Here is a 25,154-nt window from a genome sequence, read left to right on the forward strand (position 1 = left end):
TGGGTTTTTGCAAAGCCTTGACGCATGGCATCAGCAGCTAGCAGAGGCAGAAAAACAGTTTGCAAGATGTGTGAATTTAAATAAACCCCCGGCTTGCGCAACCTAAGTACAGTCGGTGCTGGTCGCCAATAAGGCAACGTTTGCCAAATACGGTCGTATATTAATTACATATTGCACAAGAACTAGTGCACTAAACACATCCCTGTGCATTACTATTGCTAGTTGCAGATTGAGTCCTGTTTATAAACGCAAAGTTAAAATAATTATAATAAAAAATAAATAAAGACAATTAATAAATCGTCAATTATTTACAGTGAATAGTAAAGGAAGCAGTGCTTTCGTGAATACAAAATCAAGTAAATTATCAACCTCGTGTTAATGTGTAGTGTTTTCAAGGATCGTTTCCCCCAACCTTAAAAATAGCAAACTTTTTTTTTCAAATCAAAAGTCGTTTGTAATATTTGCACCAATCGAAAATGCCGTTAACAACCTTAGGTAAAGAGGAAGACCTCTCCTTGGTTATTGATGAAGAACTCGCTTTACAACTGGCTGAAACGCAAGTCGATAAGGGAGATGTGCTGGCAAACCGCTTGGAGGATATTAGTGTGCATTTAAAGCAATTGAATCACCTCAATCAATATATGCAGATAACTGAAGAGTTGAATGAACACAAGAAAAATGATGCAGGTCCATCAACATCAAAAGGCTGTCCAATTACGCATATGCAACGCCCAATTCGTTTAAAAAATATTGAAGGCAAACCGGAAGTATATGACAAATTGCATTTGAAAGGACAAGAGGTGAATAGAACTGTGAAAATATCAAACTTTAAAATTGTAGTAGTGAAACTTTTACAAATATTCGGCAAAAGGTAAAAAAGTGGCTTAAGGCCCCCAAACAATATTAAACACTCTTTCGCAGCATGAGGCCGTATTTTTGTTGAAGAAAATTGATTAGCATAATTTAATTAGAATTTTTGGAAAAAAAATAAAAAACTTTTTTTCCTTTTTCTTTCATAAAGAATTTATCATGCTCAAAAAGTACATGTATGAGCAGTGTTATGGGCTTCTACACAGCTTCACTAGAGCCACGACCTCAAGAGGAAGTGCTCGAACAAGCTAAGGACTTTCTAGAGCAATATTTCACATCAATGAAAAAGTAAGTACAAATTGAATAATTTTTACATACATAACTATATATGGATACATAAAAAAAAATTTTGTAACACTTTCAAGCATCGATAAATTTTCGAAGTGTGTTGGTGACTTTAAGAGTTTATGACTAAATAATTTAGAGCAATAAACACTATACCATCAAGTTTGCAATATCAATTATATCTATCCACATAAAATTTTTATTATTACAGGGCATCTAGTCCGCGGCATGAGGCTCGCTGGAAGGAAGTCCAGAAAAGTATTGAAGCAACTGGCGAATATCAGTTGACCGAGGCTGAATTAATTTTTGGCGCGAAGGCGGCTTGGCGTAATGCTTCCCGTTGTATTGGTCGTATTCAATGGTCAAAATTAAAGGTAAAATGCAGCAACTATTTAGAGGACTATTTGTTTAGTAATCAGTAAATTACTACTAACCGTGATTAACTTGATAAACTTTACTGCCGAGAAACACACGTAAAATAAATATACTGGTTGCTCTTAACAGATTTAAAATAAAAAATACCAAGAGAACTGTAGTTATTTAAATTAATCAATATTTCAAGCTCAAGTTTTGTATTCGGCAGCTAACAAGTATCTCTTCTCTTTCCAACATTAAATTAATCAAATAGAGCAAATATTTTGAATATTTATAGCAAACATTATCTACCACACACACAATAATATTTACCAAAATTTGTTCAATCAGGTTCTATCAATATATTTTTTAAATGAAACAAATTATGTACATATATAGGCAATTATTCTCCTTATAAATTTTTAGGTATTTGATTGTCGTCATGTGACCACCACGAAGGGCATGTTTGAGGTCTTGTGTAATCATATCAAATACGGCACGAACAAGGGTAACATTCGGTATGTCAAATTTTACGTTAAAGTTAACAGCTTAAGTATTCAATCACATGAGTGGTTGCCCTTAATTCGTATATTATACATATATATAAAAAATATATTTTTTTAATGTGAAATGAAGTTATAAATTATGCAAAATGTATGCCTTTTATTGGTTTATATAGGAGCGATAATGCAATCTACATTATATGTATGTATTTCCAATCAGACAGAATCACGTGCTTTAAATACATACATGCAACTCACTATCACATGACAGAGAAACTTTTAAAATTATGTGAATTTTACATACATGCGTATATAAAACTAACAATTGTATTGACTAACAAAATGATAAGAAAATCAAATAGTATTCTTACAAGGGTTTGTGAAAATGTTCATTGTCAATTAGCATTATAGTAAAATTGTAAATATAAAACAAATAAAGGGTGTAATACTAGCAATAGCCGAGATTTTTTATGTAGTTTGGAAATTACAAGAGCTTCATTGAAATTCATAAATAATTTTTTGTTATTGCTTCAAATTTTCAGAAATATACATATGTCAATTGATCTTTGCTGTGTGTTCATGACGGATGATACAAGTATATCTGTGTAGTCACTGAAAACCGTAAAAAATGCAAAAAAAGATGTAATATTATAGCGCGATGTGTATTAGGCTATTGTATCACGCTGTATCTATACACGCTTTTGGATTATTGATCTATAAATAGAGGTCAATTGCAAAATTTATTTAAATTTAATTACAAATATTGACCTCTGGTTACACCAGTTAATAACTCTGGTTGCCTCAGTAGAGAGAAGGCAAATGATGAGATTTCGTTATAATCAAACGCCCCATCAAATATAATAATTAGAATAATAATATTGAAGAAATTTCAATGAACTTAATGCCAATCATATGAGTAGTAGCAACATACATATAGTATGATTAGCTGAGTAATGCTAAAGCTCTGGATGAATTGTCTAATTTTCTGAAACTGCTTCTTTGCTTACATAAATATCTTTATATATGCTGCCCATATCCGACGCTGTTCTTAAATTCAATTATGTTTTTCCAAAGAATAGAAAAGTGCTCTCTGCCATTAGCAAACTTTTGTTTTTAATCTTCATAAAATTTAAATAAATTTGATTCATATTTAATAAGTTGCACTTTTAAGATGCACATCAGTTTAATAGCATTGAACGCACGACAACTTTCCATTTTTCTTATATCATGAAACGCTGACTGAAATAGAAAACAAGTAAGTACGAGTTGAAATCGGTCAAGTAGATCCGGAGATGTGGGGTTTCAACCCATCGCCCATCATTCAAATTTAACCCTGACTTCTATAAAGCCTTTTCGAAAGGATAAAATATGCGTAAATATTTGACATGCTATTCAGATTTATTTTTATTATTATTTATAAATTAAATTATTTATTCGCTTCAATTTTAAGTTAGGATGTTATGGTTTAGAGAACTTTTATATCATGTTATTACTTATTAAATGCTTAATATTTAATTTTTATCGCAGCTCTGCTATTACGATTTTCCCTCAACGAACGGATGGTATCCACGATTACCGCATTTGGAATAGTCAACTCATTTCTTACGCTGGTTACAAACAGAGTGACGGTTCGGTTATTGGTGACCCCATGAATGTTGAATTCACTGATGTAAGTTAATAATGCAACCGATAAGTATATTATATGCGTAATTATATTGTTACTACAGTAGATACTTCATTTACATTTCACTTTCGATAAACTATGAATTAAAGTGATGCAATTTTTGCATTGCTTATAATACATGTACAGTTATGGACATTAAAATAGAATCAAAGGTGTTGCTTTGAAACAATATCATAATTTTTTTGAAATTTTTCATCTATGCAGTAACTTTTCGGCATAATAACAAAGGCAATAATATGTACTTTTAAAAAAGAGGAAAAGATAGCATTGTCGAGTTTTACAGTTAACTGTAATTTAAAAAGTGTAAATAGCATGCCTCGTGCTTAGTGACAAAATAATAGAATCAATAGCGAAATAGCTTCATAAATTAAAAATGTTGAATTTAAAAAGCGTAAAAAGTAGTTATATTAACTTAATTAGATCTGTGGAATGAGATCTGAAATTGATACAATTACAATTATGAATTTATTTAAAAAAATGGGTCGAGCAAAACATTGTTTATAGGGGGAAAGATTGTGCGTCCAAAATTTGCAAGGAATGGGTAACGCGTAACGGCAAATTGCAAATATATGAAATATGTCTCAAATATTTGTGTTTTATGCCTTAAAATGTCTGAAAAAATAGCCCGATCACAAAAAAATGACTGCGCAAGTCGTTCGAAATATTGCATTATTGCCGATGCGCGTACCGTTAAGGGCCTCTGCAGCCATTCAATAAGAATTATTTGCAAAAATTTCTTCGAGAACAGTAAGAAGACGACTTGTGGAGAAAAATTGCTTTGTCACATGGTCGCGAAAAGTGCCAATGCTGAGAAAAGGCATAGATACAATCGTACTCAGTTTGCAAAACGACACATTAATTAGAGCGGAGCTGAAAATTAAGAAAAAATGGTTCGACATTTTATAGTCTCAATGCAAAATTAATATGATAGGAAATGATAGTTATGCATGAGTCCGACATCCAAAAAACAAAGAAATGCGCGTCCGCTACACGACTAGGTCTTTCAAACGCTGTGGGGGCAATATAATGGTTTAGTATTGTTTCTCATATTGTGTTCCGGGACCTATATTTTGAATACAAGAAAACATAGACCGCCATATACACGTTAAGGTTTTAGATAATCTCATATTCTCAAATGCTGACTGGAATTGGCTTTGCATTTTGGCAATTCCAACAAGAGAGCGACCCGAAACATATTTCGGTTCTTGCCAAAAAGTGGTTTTCAGATCATGGTGCTAGCTTTATGGTTTGGCCAGAGTAATCAGCAGATCTGAATCTCATCAAAAACTTACGGAAAATTGTTAAAGAAAATATTGCACCCCTTAAACCGAAAAATAAAGCAGAATTCTGAGAGAAGGTACAAAGGTCTGGTATTCTGTTCCACAGAACACTTTCGGTAGCCTAATTAGGTCTATGCTTAGAAGATGTTCATCTATATTAGACGATTAAGAATACACTACAATGTACCACCAATTTTTCTATTAGTTCCCTTAAAAAAATATTTTTTTTTTATTGAAAAAGTTTTTGATTCTATTTTTTTGTCCATCGAATTTTTGAAATATATTGTTTACCTTTGTTTTTGTAATATTTATGAATTCTTTTGTTCCAATATTTTTACTGCTACCAATAGCACTTGATATGAAGTACATAATAAAAATATAACTTAGTTGAATTTAAATCAAATTCATAATTTTTTTGAGAACGGAAAATTAGTACCACGGATGATTCTATTTTATTGTCCATAACTGTACATTACTCATGCGATATAAATGAATATGTGCAATTTTTTTAAGATTTATAAACTCTCGGGATTTCCCTTTCATAGTATTGAGGTCAGATAAGTTGGAAAAGTTAACGATTAAAATTTTAATGAGTAATAGACAAATATTGAATTAAAAATCTAAGAAAGGCTAAATTCGGTTGCAACCAAACATTTTATACTCTTGCAACTTGCAAGAATCAAAGCCAAGGAAATATCTTAAGATGTAAAACATACAAACAATCACCAATCATAAGAAGCAAAGACAGCCGAATATTCGAATATACTGATAATAGTTATATGTGGGTATAGCTGCTTAACTTCATAAATACCGGCACAAACAATTTCAGTTTGCTTATTTCTTCGTTGGCTCCTTTAAATATACCGTTATCAGTAAAAAAAAAAATGCTCTTATTTTTATTGAGATAACTCAAATGTTGACCGATATATCCAATATAAAGTCACCTCGAAAATCTCTATATTAGGTATATGAGGGCTCAAGAAAATATTGACCCTGTTCAATCAATTTTTAATACACTGAATTACCATTGTGAGGAGAGTATTCTATCTGAATTTCAATTGTATATCTCACACATTGGCCGATATTTTCGGTCGGAAGTCAGCTATAGATACTGGTCGGAAGTCAGCTTAGTACTTAGGGAATTGAACAGTTTTGTTTAGATTAAACAATTTATGGTCATAAGGTGGCACACTTTAAAGGAATTATTTGTGCAAAGTTTTAGCCTATCATATCAATCGCTTCCTGATTTGTATACTGGAAAGTGGCAGAATCAAGTAAGGCGTGGTTGTATTCCAATTTCGCCTATTTTCACACTGTGACATACTTGTAGAAATGTGAGAAAAATTTACTCGAAATCGGTCTGTCGGGACCCGAGATATGTGATTTCACCATAAAGTGGTGACATTTTCACGTCGGCTCTCATAAAGTTCGCTCATAATATCTTGTATCACTAATTATTGAGTTATTGCACTTTTAGCAGTTTTGAACAGTACCGTTATATGGGAAGTGAAATGTTCCAATTTCATCCATTTTCACAAAGTCGGTAGGAGTTCCTATAGTATTTGCGCTCAGCAAGTTTGGTTGTTGTAGCTTTAGTAGTTTGGGAGATATGTGCATTTAACTTATTGGGGTCACTTTTTCAAACTTTGCCTACAACTGCCCCTTACTACTGAAATCGCCTGTACCATATTACAGTTTTATATCATAACTTATTGCTATTTATATATACCACTTTATTTTCGATAAACGGCATTTTGTAGGCGTGGGTGTCGTTCGCCTACGCCCATCTACAAATTCGAAATTTCTTTGTACTAAGATACCCGCATAGCAAGTTTTATCAAGATATCTCAATTATTACTCAAGTTACAGCTTGCCCAGACGGACGGACAGACAGACAGTTACCAGATTTCAACTTTTCTCGTCATCCTGATCATTTAAATATATATAACACTATATAACTCACGTTTAGTTTTAGATAATACATACAACCGTTATTCGTACCGTTTGTTTTTTTAATTAAATAGTTAAAATTGAAAATTTGCAACAACTTGAAAATTTAGTTTTTAATATAAAATATATTGGTTTAAGAAATAAATTCTTAATTATAATTTTGGGATTAGAAATTAAAAAGCTTATAGTATTACTACTAATTTTTGAATCAAACAATTCGGAACTCTGATTTTAAATTTCAACACTTTGTTTTCTCTTTGAAGGTATGCTTGAAAATGGGCTGGAAAAGCAAATACACTGAATGGGATATTCTACCATTGGTAGTTTCCGCCAATGGAGAAGACCCGGAACTTTTCGAATACCCAGCTGATTTAATATTGGAAGTGCCTTTTTCTCATCCAAAGTGAGTACATATGTAAATATAGAAATGTGTTCAGTCAATTGTTTTAAATACAATAAGAAGTAATCAAAGCACAAAACTAAAAATATAATTGTTTAAGGCGAATATTGAGTTAGTGTTATACCAAAGTGAAGTTAACGTAAATGGTTTGAGGGCTTTGATGCGATAATAACTAACCCTATTTTTCAACACATCTGATGTCTGAAGATGTTTTGTAGTAAAACAAGAAAAAAGATTAACTTCGGCTACACCGAAGCTATAATACCGTTAAGAAATTCATAAGATTCCTTACAAGAACTTGATTTCGATCGTTCAGTTTGTGTGGGAACTAGTGTGATCAGATATGAACATTTTCTTAAAAGATTGCATCATCGCCTAAGCCAATAACCCATGCTAATTTCGTGAAGATATGTTATCTTATCAATTGAAAAAGATGGAAAATATAAGCACTTGATTCCTATCGTTCATTAGTTGTCATTATTTAGTTGTCCGATATCGGCGGATATGTGTTTGAGGGGCTAGTTCACGTATACACATAGAGACGAATAGACCGACATGGCTAATCGCCTTATCTTGTCATGGTGATCATTTATTTATTTTATAGGGTCTTCTGGGTGTTACAAACTTCTAGACAAACCATTTTAGGGTCCTATGATACTTGATTGAGCTTTATGTATTTGTTTGAATATTTGCTGGCTTTTACTTACAAATAGAGAAAATGTTACAATTTACACCATGCATATTTTTATGAATCTCTATACACACGATTAAAAAAAATTAAATTCAAGCATTGTAGAATTCTTAGTCACTAAATTGCAACCGACATTGTTTGTAAACAGAAAAATATTTAAATAAATATTTGAAAAATAGTTTAATGACTTTGCGTGGCTGCTCAACTTCATAAGTACCGGCACGTAAAATTTCAGTTTGCCTATTTCTTCTTTGGAAACTGTTAAAACTCCTTTACATATGGCAATATACTATATGTTTTTTACAATTAAAATTATGCCAATTGAATTCACTTGTGTACTTCTGAAACTGCGTTAAATAAGTTTTTTCCACAGGAAAAATGGCGGTACCAGTTTCAAAAATTTCGACATTTATTTAAATAATTTGTTTAATACTATGCAATTTTGTTTTTGTTTCATGTGCATACATACATTATATGTAATCAAGAATATATATACATATTACAATATAATGACTATATCAATATTTAGTATATGAAAAATTATTATTAGTAATGTCTTATTCTCCCCTCATTGGTAGGTACGAGTGGTTCGCCGAACTGGGCTTGCGCTGGTATGCTCTCCCGGCTGTCTCATCCATGATGTTTGATGTAGGCGGCATTCAATTCACCGCAACTGCATTCAGCGGTTGGTATATGTCTACTGAAATCGGTTGCCGTAATTTGTGTGATACAAACCGTCGAAACGTATTGGAGGTTAGTACATAATTGGAATAAACCACAAAAAATTCATATGAAAGCTGAAAACTATATTTTATGAATTTATAAAAAAACATTCATAAATCTTTATTATTAAAACTGTTTTAAATATTACTTTCCAGACTGTTGCCAATAAAATGGAACTTGACACACGCACAACTTCTTCTTTGTGGAAAGATAAAGCTCTAGTTGAAGTTAATTTGGCTGTCTTGCACTCATTCCAAAGCCGAAATATAACTATTTTAGATCACCACACGGCCAGTGAGAATTTCATGAAACATTTCGAAAATGAATCCAAAACACGGTAAAAAAAAGAACAATTGGTTAATAACAAAATTAAATTTCTTTATAATTTTATTTACAATCTGATAGTATAATTTTTAAAAATCTGATAGTATTTATTGTTTGCAATAATGCAATGGGCACTTTGTGATAAGACTGTTATGGGTGTCAAGCCACAGCGGAAGGGTGGAATGAGTTGGTGCTCCCCTATTCTCGTGTGTTCTACGACTGAATTTCTGGGTTTCGAGGAAGCTTGGCTAGTCCTGGGCTATCATCGTAACTCGTTACCCACAGTAAGGCTAGCCTCTCCCAGGTTGTGGGGGGTCTAACAGTCCAGTGGCCTATCGGGCATCATCTCAGCACTTCCTTCTTGATTGCCCCGCTCACACTGTGAGATGTCCCACCAAACTGGTGGGCATAGAAATTAAACGACTGAGCAAATTTTTATAGACAACAACGCATTTTACTGATTTTTTAATTCAAATTACAGGAGTTTTACTTTTATGGCATTGCAAAGGACTGCATATAGCAATCCAATGCGATCTTTGGATCGGCCATCTAACCTAACCTAATCTAAAGCAAGCTTTAACAATAATATTTTAATTTATTTTGTACTACTTCCTTACTTCGGGTTTATTTATTCGTAAACTCCATGTCATCAAATTGTTGAAAACGGCTTGAACGCAAAACACTAATTTCCAAAACTATTTACATTCTAGCAATGGTTGTCCAGCCGATTGGATTTGGATAGTTCCACCACTATCTGGTTCTGTTACGCCAGTTTATCATCAAGAATTCGCACTGTACTATTTGAGACCTTCATTCGATTACCAACATCCCGCTTGGAGGGTGCATGTGTGGGAGAAAGAACGCGGCGAAATCAAGCCTAGGCGTAAATTCAACTTTAAGCAAATTGCAAGGTAAGCATACACATTTTAATATATGAAACTAGCGGGCCCGACAGACTTTGCCCTGCGTAATATTTTAAGCTCTTAGACAAAGTATGTAATCGCAAATAATTAAATAATTTTCCCATTTTTTAATGTGAAATAACTTAAACTTAAACTTTTGTATAATCAATAATGTTTCCTTAATTTTATCTTAATGCGTGTTGATGAACATTATTTTTTGAAGCAAAATGATAGGTGAGCCAATATTTAATCGCAAGTTATGTGGTGGCATTCATAGGTTAATCCAGCGAATTCAAAAAATTCAACAGAATACTTGTCTGCTTCGTCAGGATCGGTAACAGTGTCGTTCGATTTGAATAATTTCTCATTGCCGGGCAATGGCCGTTGTGTTTGAAAGCGTGAATATCGATATTTTTTGCAGTTAAAATAACTCGTTCACACGTGATTATTATAAATCAAAAACAATTATATGAAGCATTGAAGTCTTTTCGCATAGCCAAATTAATTTAGTATATTAAGATTATAATTGAGGACCAAATTTTGCCTTCCGCACAGCTAGTACCTACTCGCTTAAAGATAAGCCGGTAATTGATCAAATAACTCTTGTGCGAAAACGCTATTCGGGTAATTTAATCTCCACAAGTGAACATTGCATAGAAAATTTTAAAAAATATTACTTTAATTGCACATTAAATTTGCGCTAATTAAAACCTAACATAATATTTCAGTACACATATGATTTTTATAATACAATCGAAGTTTCAATTATTATTATGAACAAGAGGTTTGTGCCTGGTAGCGAGGCTGCGTTGCAGGTATAAACCATTTTAAATTATTTCTAACAAAGTTCTAAACTTTAAAAATATTTCAACTTGTACAATTTGGTAACAAAATGTTTCAAACGAGCCTCAACCTCATATCACAACATTTTAGGGGTTCTGTTGAGCTTTTTTTGTGAAATCGCCACATCTAATACGTATTTCCAGTGTGCGTCATATTGAAATTTACGTAAATTATCTCATTATCCGCGCGTTTATCACAAATGTAACGGGAAATCCATATAAAGTGCCAAATCTGTACGAACTGGGTGTCAAAAAATGTAAAAAAAGAGATATACAGTATACTCTCGAAAAGTAAATCGATTGGTATTTTGGGTAATTTACTTTTTCGAATAATTTACTTTTCCAAATATATACATAAATTATCTGTTTTTATAATATTAAATGCATTTTTAAACTTAAAAAATTCATGCATTTATTTGCTTCAATAAAACATATGAATTTACATGAAAAACATATTTACATTTACATACATACATATGTATTTACTATGAAGAAAAAAAATCTTGAATATTCTTTTGTTTTTTTTCTTTTGCAATATATTTTCTGACCATTTTTGTACGACAATTCAAAAAGTCTGACACCTGATTTGCATCGTTTTCATTTTTAAACCAGTGGATCAAGTTGTTTACGCTTTGAATTTCTTCCGCATATGTCACTTTGGGTTCCTGGCTGACTAATTCTCCATCTGAAGTGTCTGACAAAATTTCTATTTCATCAGCAGTTTCTTTGTTTACTAAAAAGACGCGATAAATAAGAGAATAAGTGTTTTTGCATCATCGTAAAAAACGCTGCTTGCTTCGTTTCGAATTTTTTATCACACTCTCTGAAAAGTAAATTAAAAAATTTACTTTTTCGAGGTGCATGTGTAATCTTAAAGGTGATTTACTTTTCCGCGATTATTTACTTTCTGAGAATTTACTTTTCGAGAGTATACTGTATATTGGTTAAAGATTTGATGTAACCAATGCATTTGTTACCGAATATGCTAGCTATGTGTTCCCTCACCTATCTATATTTGTCACAATCCTTCCACTTTTTGCTTGATGAATCAAGCTAACAGCATTTTATATTATATTTAAATTCAATTAAATTTACATTTATTTCGTCCACACAAAAACATAAGTATTTGCTTACTATTTATGGATATTTATGTAGAGTTTAACTGCTTCAGACTACATTCTGTTATCGGTTTACCAAGAGAAATGAACTAACAAAATAACTGCACACTAACCCTAAACTGAAAATGAAATACAATTAAAACTCATTTTATGAGCATTTACTAAAGACCTTTAATTGTATTTTGAATTTTAGTTACACGATGGATTGCCATTCGAACAAAATTGCATCTCAGCTGAGGTGGACTACAGTACAAGAGTCAATAAGTTTTACACTATGTTAATATTCTATACACACATATAGTGAGATATAAAAAGATAAGAGAGTGAAAAAAATTTTCGTTCTTGTTCTACTTAACACTATATTATGTTACATTAACTAAATCTTCCATATGTTTTTGATTTACATTTGCGTTCAAGACTTCCCTTTCAACGGTCGGAAAACTATTGCTTTTTTTGCTGAAAGTGTGAGTGCACAATGATATATGCTTTTGCATTTTTTGATCGTCTGCTTTATTTGTATTTGTGAAGATTATCCCTTAAGTGGATTACGGAGCTATCTACAAAGAGCGAAATACTAAATTCAAAAGTAAATACGCCAACATATACATATATTTACTTACACACATTAATTTAATGCAGTATTATTTGAATAGTATGTTATAAAATGTTATTGCCAAAATGTACTTAATGACTAATGGAATATAAATATGCTAATAATTTCTTAATAAGATGAAAAGAAAGATTTTTATAAGAGTAATGTTGACGACTTTCATAGTTATTTAATGGAATTCCTTTTTTATATTATTGAAGTCGTTTTGAATAAAAAATTTCAAACAAGTTTTTTTCTGTCAATAAGGTTTTGTGAAATCTGTGCTGCTTTCGAAAGTGGAATTTAGCTTCTCCGATTTTCCACAAAATATTATTTTTTAAGATATTTCAAAACTCCCTAATTAATTATACACTCATGTTAAGACGCTCGATTTAAATTGCATTTAAATTAAAATCAGAAACAATATTTTGTACTCATTCCAGAGCCGTTATCTTCACATCCATTTTATACACGCGCGCTTTGGCCAGACGAATTAAAGCCACCGTCTTGTATGCCACAGAGACCGGCAAATCTGAACAATATGCTAAACAATTATCTGAGTTGCTGGGACACGCGTTCAATACACAAGTAAGTTGATACGTACCTACGTATATTTACATATACATACATACATACATATATATGAAAGTAAAGTAGGTTATCGCAACCGAGGAAACCGTTACTCGCACCTTTCAAACTACTCCTCAACGAAAGAGATACCCAATAGTAATAAATATATATTCTTACATATAACGATTTTTATTTGTAAATATAATCAACTGTCACTATCGAACTCAAACTGGTATTAACACAAACATACTCGTACCATTATCATGGAGTTTTTCTTCATGCAATTTCCCTGTCCTGAACTGTCAATTCTACCAAACCCATTTCCAATAAACACATAAATTCTCAATTAGAGTCTGTATACGTATGTACGTAATATCTCCGTCACACACCCTAAGTATGCTCTAAACAAGTAATTATGTGTAGTTGTGTGTTAACGCCACGTTTAAATAACATATTGAATAGACATTTGGCTTAGATCGATCATTTGAAGCGAACTGGTTAACTTTATGGCTGCATGTGACTGTATGATTGCTTTACCGTTGTTATTGCTCTAGCGGCAAATGTGAACAAACAACATCCCACCCTAAGGATAGAGATGTGTCTTTCGGTTTGAGCATAATTGATGAGAGTATTTGTTGACACATCCGACGACATCTAGCAAACTTAGCCTCATACACATACACACACTATTGCCCCCGAAGAAAACTGACAAATACAGTTAATAAATAACGCGTGAAACTAAACAATGGTTGGGCTTTCTAAATATTGTATGTTGAATGAGATTAATAAGGTGATCAAGAAAATACATATGCTCGTTTGCACTCCCCATATTAAAATTTTAATGCTTACAACAATTTTGATAGTTGGCGCTGTAGTGTTAGAAAGTAACTAAAGATCAAAATATACATAACTAATATCGAATGGATAGAGGTGCGCATTAGTACGCCGTATGACCCATATTCATCAACTGCAGTAATTCTCAGGGTATATTTCCGTAATTAAAACACTTCTCAAAAAAAGTGTTGGAGAGATGCTTTTCTCATAGTACGCGGATTTACGATCTTATCCGGATGTATTCATTAAATTATGTGATTGTTTTATAATATTTTATTGTTTTAATTTTAGATCTACTGCATGTCAGATTACGATATTTCAAAAATCGAACACGAGTCTCTCCTCTTAGTAGTTGCCTCTACATTTGGTAATGGCGACCCTCCTGAAAATGGCGAGGTAAGTTGAAATACGTAAAAGAAATATGCTTTGTAAATCTTCCAACAGTGCGTATACGTAAAGTAAATACCTTTACACTTACACTGACACTAATGAGCTACTAATGCTTCTCAGCTGCTTTCAACTAATGACACTTTTTTCTTCCACATGTCCTCATTTTTGCTGACATGAACTGTTGATTCATCACTTTTGCCATTTGTCTTGTGCCATGCATTAACCACTTCAATTGAATTGCTGCACACAGCTATTTTCTCAAGATTTGTATGACTTACGTGAGAACGCAGCAACCAACAAGGATAGAGGGTAAGTACTGCACAATTAAAACATCTCGCCGTTGGCTTAACTTAAGGAATTATTATTTAATTATAAATGATAAGATATGCATTTTTATCGATTTAACATGCATTATTCAAATTTGGTATCGTAGTTATATTATTGGCCACAAACTAACTTAGTTTCATTATTACATTTTTCTTGTCCGAAATATTTATTGAAGCTAATTAACTCAAACCAAACGGACTTAATTTAATACACATGGTAAATGAGGAAAATATCAGCCATATGAATGGAAAGCATTACATTAGGGTTATGGCCGAGGTCTAGATAGTTTTCATACATATTCAGCGGAAAACCAAATTATTAAAAAATATTACTTAATTTTATTAAATTATCACACATATTGACCAAAGTAAACGTCATCTGGAACAGTTCTTTTGTCTTATTTGAAGTTAAATTTAACATTCCTGTAGATTTCATCCATTTATTAAAATCGTCTTCATCATATTTTGAACTTAACATTTGATTTATCAGACTTACTTTAACAGTAAATTTATCATATTTTTTATAAGGTTGAGTTTATGGTTTATGGTAGGTTTTTAAGTAAGATTAAGAACTAATTAACACATGCCCAATAGTATACACAATTTAGTTAACAATGCAATGAAAAACCAGACGGTTAAGAAGTATATAATGTTCGACTGCAGCCAAACATAGCTAACTGTTATTTACTTCTGGTTTTTCTTAAAACAAAACTTTGTGATTAAGCTTTTATTCTTTCATGCATGTTGAATGATTTTGCTGTGATTCTCGAAAACGATGTTGGCAAATCATACATAAACAATGAATATGGTATTTTGTTTAATATTTCCGTTAATAATTTGTGTAAGTGGGCCACAAGTTAAGCGAAGCATAATCTTATGCACTGCATGTGCTAGTGTAGATTATACAAATGGCAATGAGTTCATGAATTTGTACAAAAAAATCCCCATGCACTGCTGTCATGCCACATAAAAATAACTCTAAGTGTCCCTCATATATTACATATCATAATACTTTATTCCGAATATATCGGTCAGTGTGTGCGTTATCTTCATAAAATTGTGCGGAAACATGTTTTCGAGAATACTTGAGTATGAACCAGTCTGGACCTTCTTCTGCTTTATATTTTCCTCACAAACCTAGATAATAAATTCAGCTCCTTGGGTTGAGTTTATATCACTTACTATATGTATATCTAATAAAGTAGTTAACTATATTGATTTAAATGTACATATTTCAGTGATAAAGAAACTTAGTTAGTGCATAACTTATAATATAAGTTAGTAAAATATTAAAACAGAATCAGGGGTACTGTGATTCTTCGTCGATTTCAAAGCTGCTTTTGACAGCGCGACAGCCTTTATGCCACGATGACTGAATTTGGTTTCCTTTTAAAACTAATACGGCTGTGTGAACTGACGATGAAGGTACCATCGTCTATAAGAGTTTACAGAAGCTGACGTATGCTGATGATATTGATATCATTGGTCTTAACAACCGCGCCGTTAGATCAGCTTTCTCCACAATGGATAAGGCAGCCAAGCATTTGGGTCTAGTGGTAAACGAGAGCAACACGGAATATCTCCTGTCATCAAACAAACAGTCATCGCAATCGCGACTAGGTACCCACGTCACTGTTGATAGTCATAACTTCGAAGTTGTAAGTATATAATTTCGTCTATCTTCGAACCATTATCAACACCAATAACAATGTCAGCCTCGAAATCCAACGCAGAATATCTTTTGCCAACAGGTGCTACTTCAGACTAAGTAGGCAATTGAGAAGTAAAATCCTCTCTCGGCGAACAAAAACAATATTTCCGTCTTACTATATGGTGCAGAGGCATGGACGATGACAACGTGTGACGAGTCGACGTTACGAGTTTTCAGGTGAAATGTTCTGCTGAAGATTTATGGTCCTTTGCACGTTGGTCACGGTGAATATCGCATTCGATGTAACGATGAGCTGTATGAGATATACGATGACATTGACATAGTTCAGCGAATTAAAAGACAGCGGCTATGCTAGCTAGGTCGTGTCGTCCGAATGGACGAAAACACTCCAGCTCTAAAAGTATTCGACGCAGTACCCGCCGGGGGAACCTTGCAAAAAGAAGAAACGACTGGCGCGCTGTTGTTAACTCGGCTACAGCCGCCAGTAAAGAAGAAAAATAATACATCGAATATGAGCTTTGCTAATTGCGAGTTTAGCTCTTCCTTATTTAGTTTCTGTTAATTTTCGTTTTTGGTTTTTGTAGCTCAGGTTTCTTCATAATATAATTATAACACATTATTTTTCTTTAAAAAAATATTAACTCTACAACTTACAACTTAATGAAGTAATTTTGTTTTCAACTTTCTTTACATAGCTTTGATGTCACTTCATTTAAATACCAAGGCTTAAATATTGACAATCTTAAACAATCAGAGCCTTTGAAGAAATTAAGGTAAGTCAGCACTTTAGTATAAATGAAATATCTCTCTGGAGATAAGCGTATTTGAAAAAAAGGTGTGAATTGCATCAATATATGTATCTCTATATTTGTATTATTAAAGCTTCGCCGTTTTCGCACTTGGCTCTACGACCTATCCGAATTTCTGCGCTTTTGGCATTTATTTAGATAAAATTCTCAGTGAACTTGGTGGCGAACGACTTTTTGAGGTCACATGTGGTGACGAGATGTGTGGCCAAGAGCAAACATTCCGTAAATGGGCGCCAGAAGTTTTTAAATCTGCTTGTCAGATATTTAATTTAGATTATGCAGAAGGCCTGGACGACGCATTCCATGACGATACCCTAACAGCGAGCACTGTGCGCATGGTGCCATCCCAGCGAGAAGGTACTATCGAACAACTGCTTTCGAAATACCACAATAAAAAGGTGCAACGTTACAAGATGAAATCAGCACCCCGCAACCTTACTAAACTTGCTGAAGACGAGAAGCCAACTATTTTAGTAGAAATTTATGCACCTGGCTTGGATTATGAACCAGGTGATCATGTTGGTATTTTCCCTGCAAATCGTACTGATATCGTAAATGGTGTCTTAAAGCGTCTTACCGGCTTCGAGGATCCCGATGAAGTACTGCAAATACAAGTGATGAGAAAGAAAAAGACTCCCAATGGCACATTCAATTGCTGGGAACCTCTGGAAAAGTTACCTGCTGAAACACCACGAGCACTTTTGACATATTTCTTCGATATATCTACACCACCTCAGCAAGATCTTTTGAACTTGTTAGCTGATTTCTGTGATGATAACTATGATACCGAACGTTTGCAGAAGCTTGGTACTGATTCCGCAGCATATGAAGAGTGGCGTCAACTGCATTTACCCACATTACTGACTGTTTTGGAACAATGCCGCTCCTGCAAACCGCCCGCTGGCTTGCTCTTTGGAAATCTCATGCCATTACAATCACGTTTTTACTCCATTTCATCGTCACCACGGAAGGTCATTAACGAGATTCATTTGACCGTGGCCATTGTAAAATACAAGAATCAATGCGGCAACGAACGTTTCGGCGTTTGCTCAAATTACTTGGCCAACATGGAAGCACAAGAACCCTTATACTTCTTTGTTCGCAGCGCACCCGGTTTTCATTTACCGAAAGATACTTCAGAACCAATGGTACTCATTGGACCTGGTACTGGAATTGCGCCCTTCCGTTCATTTTGGCAAGAGTTGGAAGTATGGCGTGAGTTAAAGATGCAACGATCGAAGGTATGGCTTTTCTTCGGCTGCCGTACACGTGAAATGGACTTATACACCGAGGAAAAAGCTTTGTTAGAACGTGAGAAAATCTTGGATCGAGTATTCTTGGCACTGTCACGTGATCCAGAAACACCCAAGGTAAATGAATTGTGTATACATACCATGTATGTATGTATGTATGTATTAGATATGATCTCTCTTAATTATGTGCCTAAAAACGTTCTAGAAACCAGCTTCCCGATTTTTAAGGCGAAGTTGTTGGGGATTCTAAAGTCTTTTTCCCTAGTTTTTGAGATAATAAAATTTAATAGGTAGGATTATTTGTCACACTATTCAACATTTGTCTGAATTGGTCGGATCAGACAGCTATAACACTTATCTCCCATACAACCGATTATTCGGATTTTTTAAACTTCGAATTAAAATCTCTGGTCAGAAACCGGTTTTAGACCCATTGTCTTTTCGGCAAAGTTGTTCAGAATGGTCCGTAAAAAATTTACGGCGTACGCTATTTTGTAGAAAACAAACAAGAAAAAGCTGAGTTCGGATATAACCAAACATTTCATACTCTTGAATTTTGCAAGTATCAAAGACGGGGTAATACTTCCAGGTACATAAGACTTGTTAGTTATATGGGGTCTAAGAGGTTTTTCATCGGGTATTAACCCGGTTCAATCCAGGAAATATTTTCGGAATTTCAATTACATATCTCACATACATATTTACCAATATTTGCGGTAAAAAGTCAACTATAGTCTCTGGAGTCCACATATGGGCGCTTAAAGCTCTGGTTTATGAAACCAACTCAATTTTTAGTCCTACTTTAAAGGCATTATTTGTGCAAAGTGAAAGAATCAAGTGAAATTTAAAATTGTGTTACATGGGCAAGAGATATGATTGTAGTCCATTCATACTGTAACATAGGAATATCCGTAGAAAGTCGTATACCGAATTTGGTTAAAATTGGTCGGGCGATTCTCGAGTATATATTGTTATCTAAAAGTGGACGATGCCACGACCATCGTCCAATTTTAAGCCCGGCTCCAGTAAAACTCTGGCATACCATTTCGGGTGTAAATTTTATGTCTCTGTCTTAAGTTATTAGTTTAGAAGTTTCTAACTGTACTGTTTTATAGAGAGTGAGTGATTTAAACTTATTAGAGGGCGGGACCACGTCCGTGTTTCCAACGTTCAAGATATCTAAATTTTTACTCAAGTTACAACTTGCATGGGCGGACCCAGATTTTAACTCTTCTCTCCATCCTGATCATTTATTAATACATAACCATATATCTATCTCGCTAAGTTTTAGATGATACGTACAAGCGTTAGGTAAACAAAACAATTATATTCTGTAGCAACATGTTGCAACAAAAAAAAAATTCGACCCGCTATAGTATGTACTTGTATATACTCATTCTTATAAATCTAATTTAGTTAGATACATACATACATACATTTAATCTCTTCTCTTACATACATTTAATCTCTTCTCTTTCAGACCTATGTTCAACAGCAAATTGAAAAAGAATTTGATTCTTTCTACCAACTGGTTGTCAAAGAAAAGGGACATGTTTACGTTTGTGGTGATGTTACAATGGCTGAAGATGTCTATCAGACAATTAGGTGAGCAAAATACTCGTATAGTGCAAACACTGTTGTAATTAATCTTTAGAATTTGACATTCACTGCGAAAAAGCTCTTGCATTGAGAGATGCTCATTACTCCGTGACTTATTAATGATGTTTTGGTGAAAAAGAAAATAATTGCATGCAAAATTCTTTTTGTAAGTGGTAGCGTAAAGTTAATATTACATAGAAAACAGTGATAATATCCTGACAAAACTTGTTGCCATACTACAAATGGAATATTGTAAAAAGGAACCTTAAAATTTTTAACAACGCTAAAGAACTCGCAATAGAAGTATCATCAAAAAAAGTATTTAACTTCTTAATATAGGTACAATCTCCATAAATATATTCTAAAAATCATATATCAGAAACATTTAGTAGGTACTATTTTTACCCCATCCTCCTTACCTTCTTCACCTGACTGTAAATGTATTTATGTATATTCCCATAAGTTCTTATCTTATTAATTTTTATGTAATTATTACGTATATTATTCAATTTATGGCTATAAAATAGTGACGATAAAATTGTTTACTTATACATATTCTATTTGTTATTTGTTTTCATAGGAACTGCATCGCAATAAAAGAACAAAAAACTGAAGCGGAAGTAGAAGCGTTCTTGCTGACATTGAGAGTAAGTACACTTAAGAAAAGCATACGCATGCCTAAAGCAACACATACACATGTTCACAAAAAACAGATTTGGAAAGTAATTCCTTCCTAGTTATGTGTAAGAATCATTAAGGGCGTCATCCCATGTGATAGCCGTGTTTTAAAGGTATAAGGTTCGTTCCAGCTCTCAAGTAATTGCTCAAGAAAAAAAATACAATATTTCTTCAAGTAGTTTTAACAGCTGGTTACGCATTGTGAATGATCTGCATTAGAAGAGCAAGAGAGAATAAACAAAGAAAATAAACTTTGTGCGTAATATGTATGTATGTATGTGTGTAGTAACATAAATATTTTCCTTGCGATTTAAGGAATGTTGTTGATGGTTGGTAAGTCTTATACAACATTTCAAAATGAAATATACTTCATAATAATGATTTTAACTAATTTAGGACGAATTTAACGATTACTTTGAATTTCATTCAAGAAACAATTGTTGATTCGATTTTCCTTCGCATTTTGTTGAAAAAAATATTAAAAATTAGTACTAGATTACTTTAGAGCTGCATATTAGCACAAGTAATTTTATCGAAGGAAAGTTTCTAGACCGTTTCTTAAGCGTTTTTTTAAATGAAGTTTTTACATTTCTTGGGAGCTGGATACTACGCTATATAGTGAAATTAAACAAGTAAGAAAGTACTCTTGCAACTTGCAAGAATCAAACCCAGAAACATTTAAGGTGTAAAACCCAATCATATAGAGTAAAGTCAGCTGGATGTTCGAAAGTCCTGATATTAGTTATATAGGGGCTAGGCTAAGCTTTCGCTTAAATTTATCTATTTCAGGCACAAAGATAACTGTTATGAGTTAAACACGATTTTTTATTTTCATTGGGATAACTCACATATTGGCCGATATATGCGGTACAAAGTCACCCGAAAGTTCGAAAATCCTTATATTAAGAATATGGGGAGATATTAGTCCGATTCAGTCCGTTTTTGAAATACTGGCATACCGTTATAAAAGAAGGATTTTCCCTTAATTTCAGTTATATACCGGGGTCCATAAATTCAGAACTTAGAGGTTCGAACAGTTTTTATTGAACTTAAACAATTTTTGGTCATAAGGTGGCAGACACTAAAGGCATTATTTGTGCAAAGTTTTAATTCGTTATATTAATTGCTTGCTGATTTGTGTACTGGAAACTGAATGATCAAAAATTGGTTAAATCCAATACAACCAAACCCGGGAAATTCCTTGAGGTAGTGGCACATTTTTTTATTAAAATATGTTGCGAAAGAACTAAAGTTAATTTTATGCCTATATTTTAATTCAGGTCAGCTAAATTTATATTTAAAAAAATCTTCAAATAAGCGATGTGTATGTGATATTAACCCGACCACAAAGGCTAAATTTGATATACATATTAAGTGAATGTTAAAAACGTTAACGTTAAGATGATGGAAATTCTTTGTATCAGAGATACGAGGTTTTGACCAAGGTATAGACCAATTTCATTCTAATTTAGCGCTAAACCACATAATTTTTAAGAAACGGATTTCTAACAACCTTTATGTCAAATATATATGTCAGTGTATGAGTAATATATATATATGTACTATATATAATTGCTTGGATTCCGATCGGTTGACGTTTTGTACCTTACGGTATAAAATGTTCGGTTGTATCCCAACCTTATAGAGAAAACTGGCTCCATATATCAATCTTTCATTTCATGCATAAAAATTACCATCAGCTTTGGTTTACATACAGAAAGCTTTATTTGGCATTACATTGAGCGCTATACGCAAATAGTACTTCGATTTTGGTTTCCCCCAATTTACTTACACATGGGTTATACATAGGGTTAGTAGAATCAATGGTCTATATATGAAGCTCCAGTTGGAAACCAACGTTTCCAACATTTGGCGGGTTATTGCCGTGATGAGGTTGGTTATTAGAAGAAGTGGTGCAGAAAGTCAAATATAGCCGCAAGTCCTCATAACACCCTATCGTGACCGTCATATGGCCAAATTTCTATTCAAACACTAAATGCCATACAGAATGCGAAATAACAATTTCAAGATAGTAGCGGCTTCATTAATTTTTACATATTTTATTTGAAATAAATATTTTTAACAAAAAATCAAAATATTATTTAAATATAAGATATCTACGCATACACACCGAAACTCATTCGTGAAAATTCGTGCTTAGTTGGGATGCTTTATACTTTTTCAGTTAATAGTTTTTTTGGACGAGGCAGTAATTCTTTTGAAAAAATACCAATTTTCATTACGATATCTCAATTTATACTCAAGTTATAACTTGTGCAGACAGACAAACGGATAGACAGACAGACAGTCACTCGGATTTCAACTCGTCTCGTCACGCTGATTATTTATATATACAACCCAATATGTAAAACTGTTAGATTTAGGGGATACATACAACCGTTAATTAAAAAAACTTAGCATACTCTGTAGATCAGTGTTGTCCAACGTGACTGTGTGCACGTTATGCTTGTGTTGGTTATTCTAGCGTCAACTGATCGCAAAATTCTGCTTTGTTTGCCTACGAAGTTGAATACAGTAGCACATTCGAAGTTATATTACTGTACTTATGGCAGTAGCTTCTGCTGATTAAACAATATGTATATATGTACATATATTTCCAATACAATTCGTTAATAATTAATACTGTAATGAAAAACGAGTAAGGGCGAGCTAAGTTCGGGTGCAACCGCACATTTTATAATCTTGCAACTTGGTGAATCAAACCCAGAAATATTTAAGGTGTATAACCCAATCATATAGAGTAAAGTCAGCCCATTGTTCGAAAATCCTGATATTAGCTATATAGGGGCTAGACCAAGTTTTCGCACAAATTTATCTATTTTAGGCACAAAGATAATTGTTATGAGTAAAACACGCTCTCTATTTTCATTGGGATAACTCACATATTGGCCAATACGAGTATATGCGTTACAAAGTCATCAGAAATTTCGAAAATTTGTATATTAAGTATATGGGGGCTAAAGGAAACATTGGTCCGATACACTCCGTTTTTGTCATACTAACATACCGTTATAAGAGAAGGATTATCCCTTAATTTCAGTTATGTATGTATATCACACATTGACCGACATTTTCAATAAAAAGTCAATTGTAGGTATTGGGGTCCACATATTCGGTACTTAGGGGCTTGAACAGTTGAACAGGATGTAGGCGTAGTTGCTGCCCGGTTTCGTCCATTTTCACAATGTGACATAAGAAGATTGTTCAATTTTCACGTCGCCTCCCATAAAGCTCTCTCATACCATATTAGTGGTAAAATTTAATGTCCCTGGCATACGAGTATTTAGTTATTGATTTATCGCGGAATTTAATGGAATTCCTTTATTTATTGGACGAAAGCAGGTGCACAATTCTCCTGGAGAGGTAGTGATAAATGAAATACGCTGATATGAGTTCACTTAGTTTCCTATATTTTTACTGAAATTCGGTACAAAAGTTATGTATTGAACAGTTATATACATACATATATATGTATATTGGCAATAATTTATAAAAGATATAAAACCTTTGCTATACTTATTTATCGATTTGTAATTTAAACTATATAAGAATTCATGGACTTTACAATTATGAATTAATATAACTAGATACTAAGATTTACTAGATTTTTATTTAGATACTTATATTAGTATTATCATAAGCCCTATTAATTAAAACATTGTTGAGTTTGTTATACGTTTAGTTTTTTTATGACACAATGTAATCGGTTTCTGACTTTTGAATTCATTAAATATTTTTTCTCCATTACAGCATGAAAACCGTTATCACGAGGACATATTCGGTATAACATCGCACGCTGGCGAGGCGCGCAATAAATCAACACTTCGACGGGGTTCAAGAACACTAAATGCGTTATAGAGCAATTCTCGATCTGCAGAACAAACCATTGGGAAAGAGAGATAGTGGCGGCCACGACTGCTCTTTATGATTACCACAAATTTGTTAAATATTTCCTTTTTCAACTTATACAACAGAAACTTATACAAAATACTGAATGCTTTTTTTGGAGAAAAAGTTTTCCACCTGTTTCGAAACTAAAAATCCAAACTTCTTTGGTAACAAATTGTTCATATTATTATTTTTGTTATATTCTTAAACATAATATTTATACGTTTTTATAAATCTGTCACATATATCTATATACATATATCGTCACCTAAAATGCAAAACTTCGTATCTTGGAAAAAAAATCGAAATTGAGTTTTTTATTATCTACGATTCACTACACCGTGTTACATAGCATATGTAGTATAAAATTTTCAGCTTCCGCTGTCAGATATAACCAATATATAATCACTTTATAAACAAAACTAAAAGTTGTTTCAATATACAAGTATGTAAGTCGTTTTTATTATATCGTTTTTACTTCGCCTTTAAACTTATGAAAAGTTATGTTATGTTATTTGCCTTTTAGGTGACTATGCTATATCTAAAGTGAATCACATATAATACATATTTTTAGTATTTATCCACTCCCCAAATAAAAA

General features: G+C 33.0%; 1 protein-coding gene across 1 annotated transcript; it reads left to right on the forward strand.

Moving 5' to 3' along the window:
* LOC105229149 (nitric oxide synthase) lies at positions 1–25,154 on the forward strand. Its single transcript, XM_011209252.4, has 17 exons — positions 1–800; positions 1,022–1,158; positions 1,367–1,529; positions 1,936–2,027; positions 3,540–3,681; positions 7,190–7,329; positions 8,596–8,770; positions 8,896–9,077; positions 9,775–9,975; positions 12,959–13,103; positions 14,211–14,315; positions 14,560–14,618; positions 17,003–17,080; positions 17,190–18,486; positions 19,850–19,974; positions 20,549–20,615; positions 24,418–25,154. The coding sequence occupies exons 1-17, from the start codon at positions 477–479 to the stop codon at positions 24,523–24,525; spliced, it is 3,540 nt and encodes a 1,179-aa protein (XP_011207554.1). The 5' UTR covers positions 1–476; the 3' UTR covers positions 24,526–25,154.

This window comes from Bactrocera dorsalis, chromosome 1 (genome assembly GCF_023373825.1).
Source record: "Bactrocera dorsalis isolate Fly_Bdor chromosome 1, ASM2337382v1, whole genome shotgun sequence".
Classification (NCBI taxonomy): Eukaryota; Metazoa; Arthropoda; class Insecta; order Diptera; family Tephritidae; genus Bactrocera; species Bactrocera dorsalis.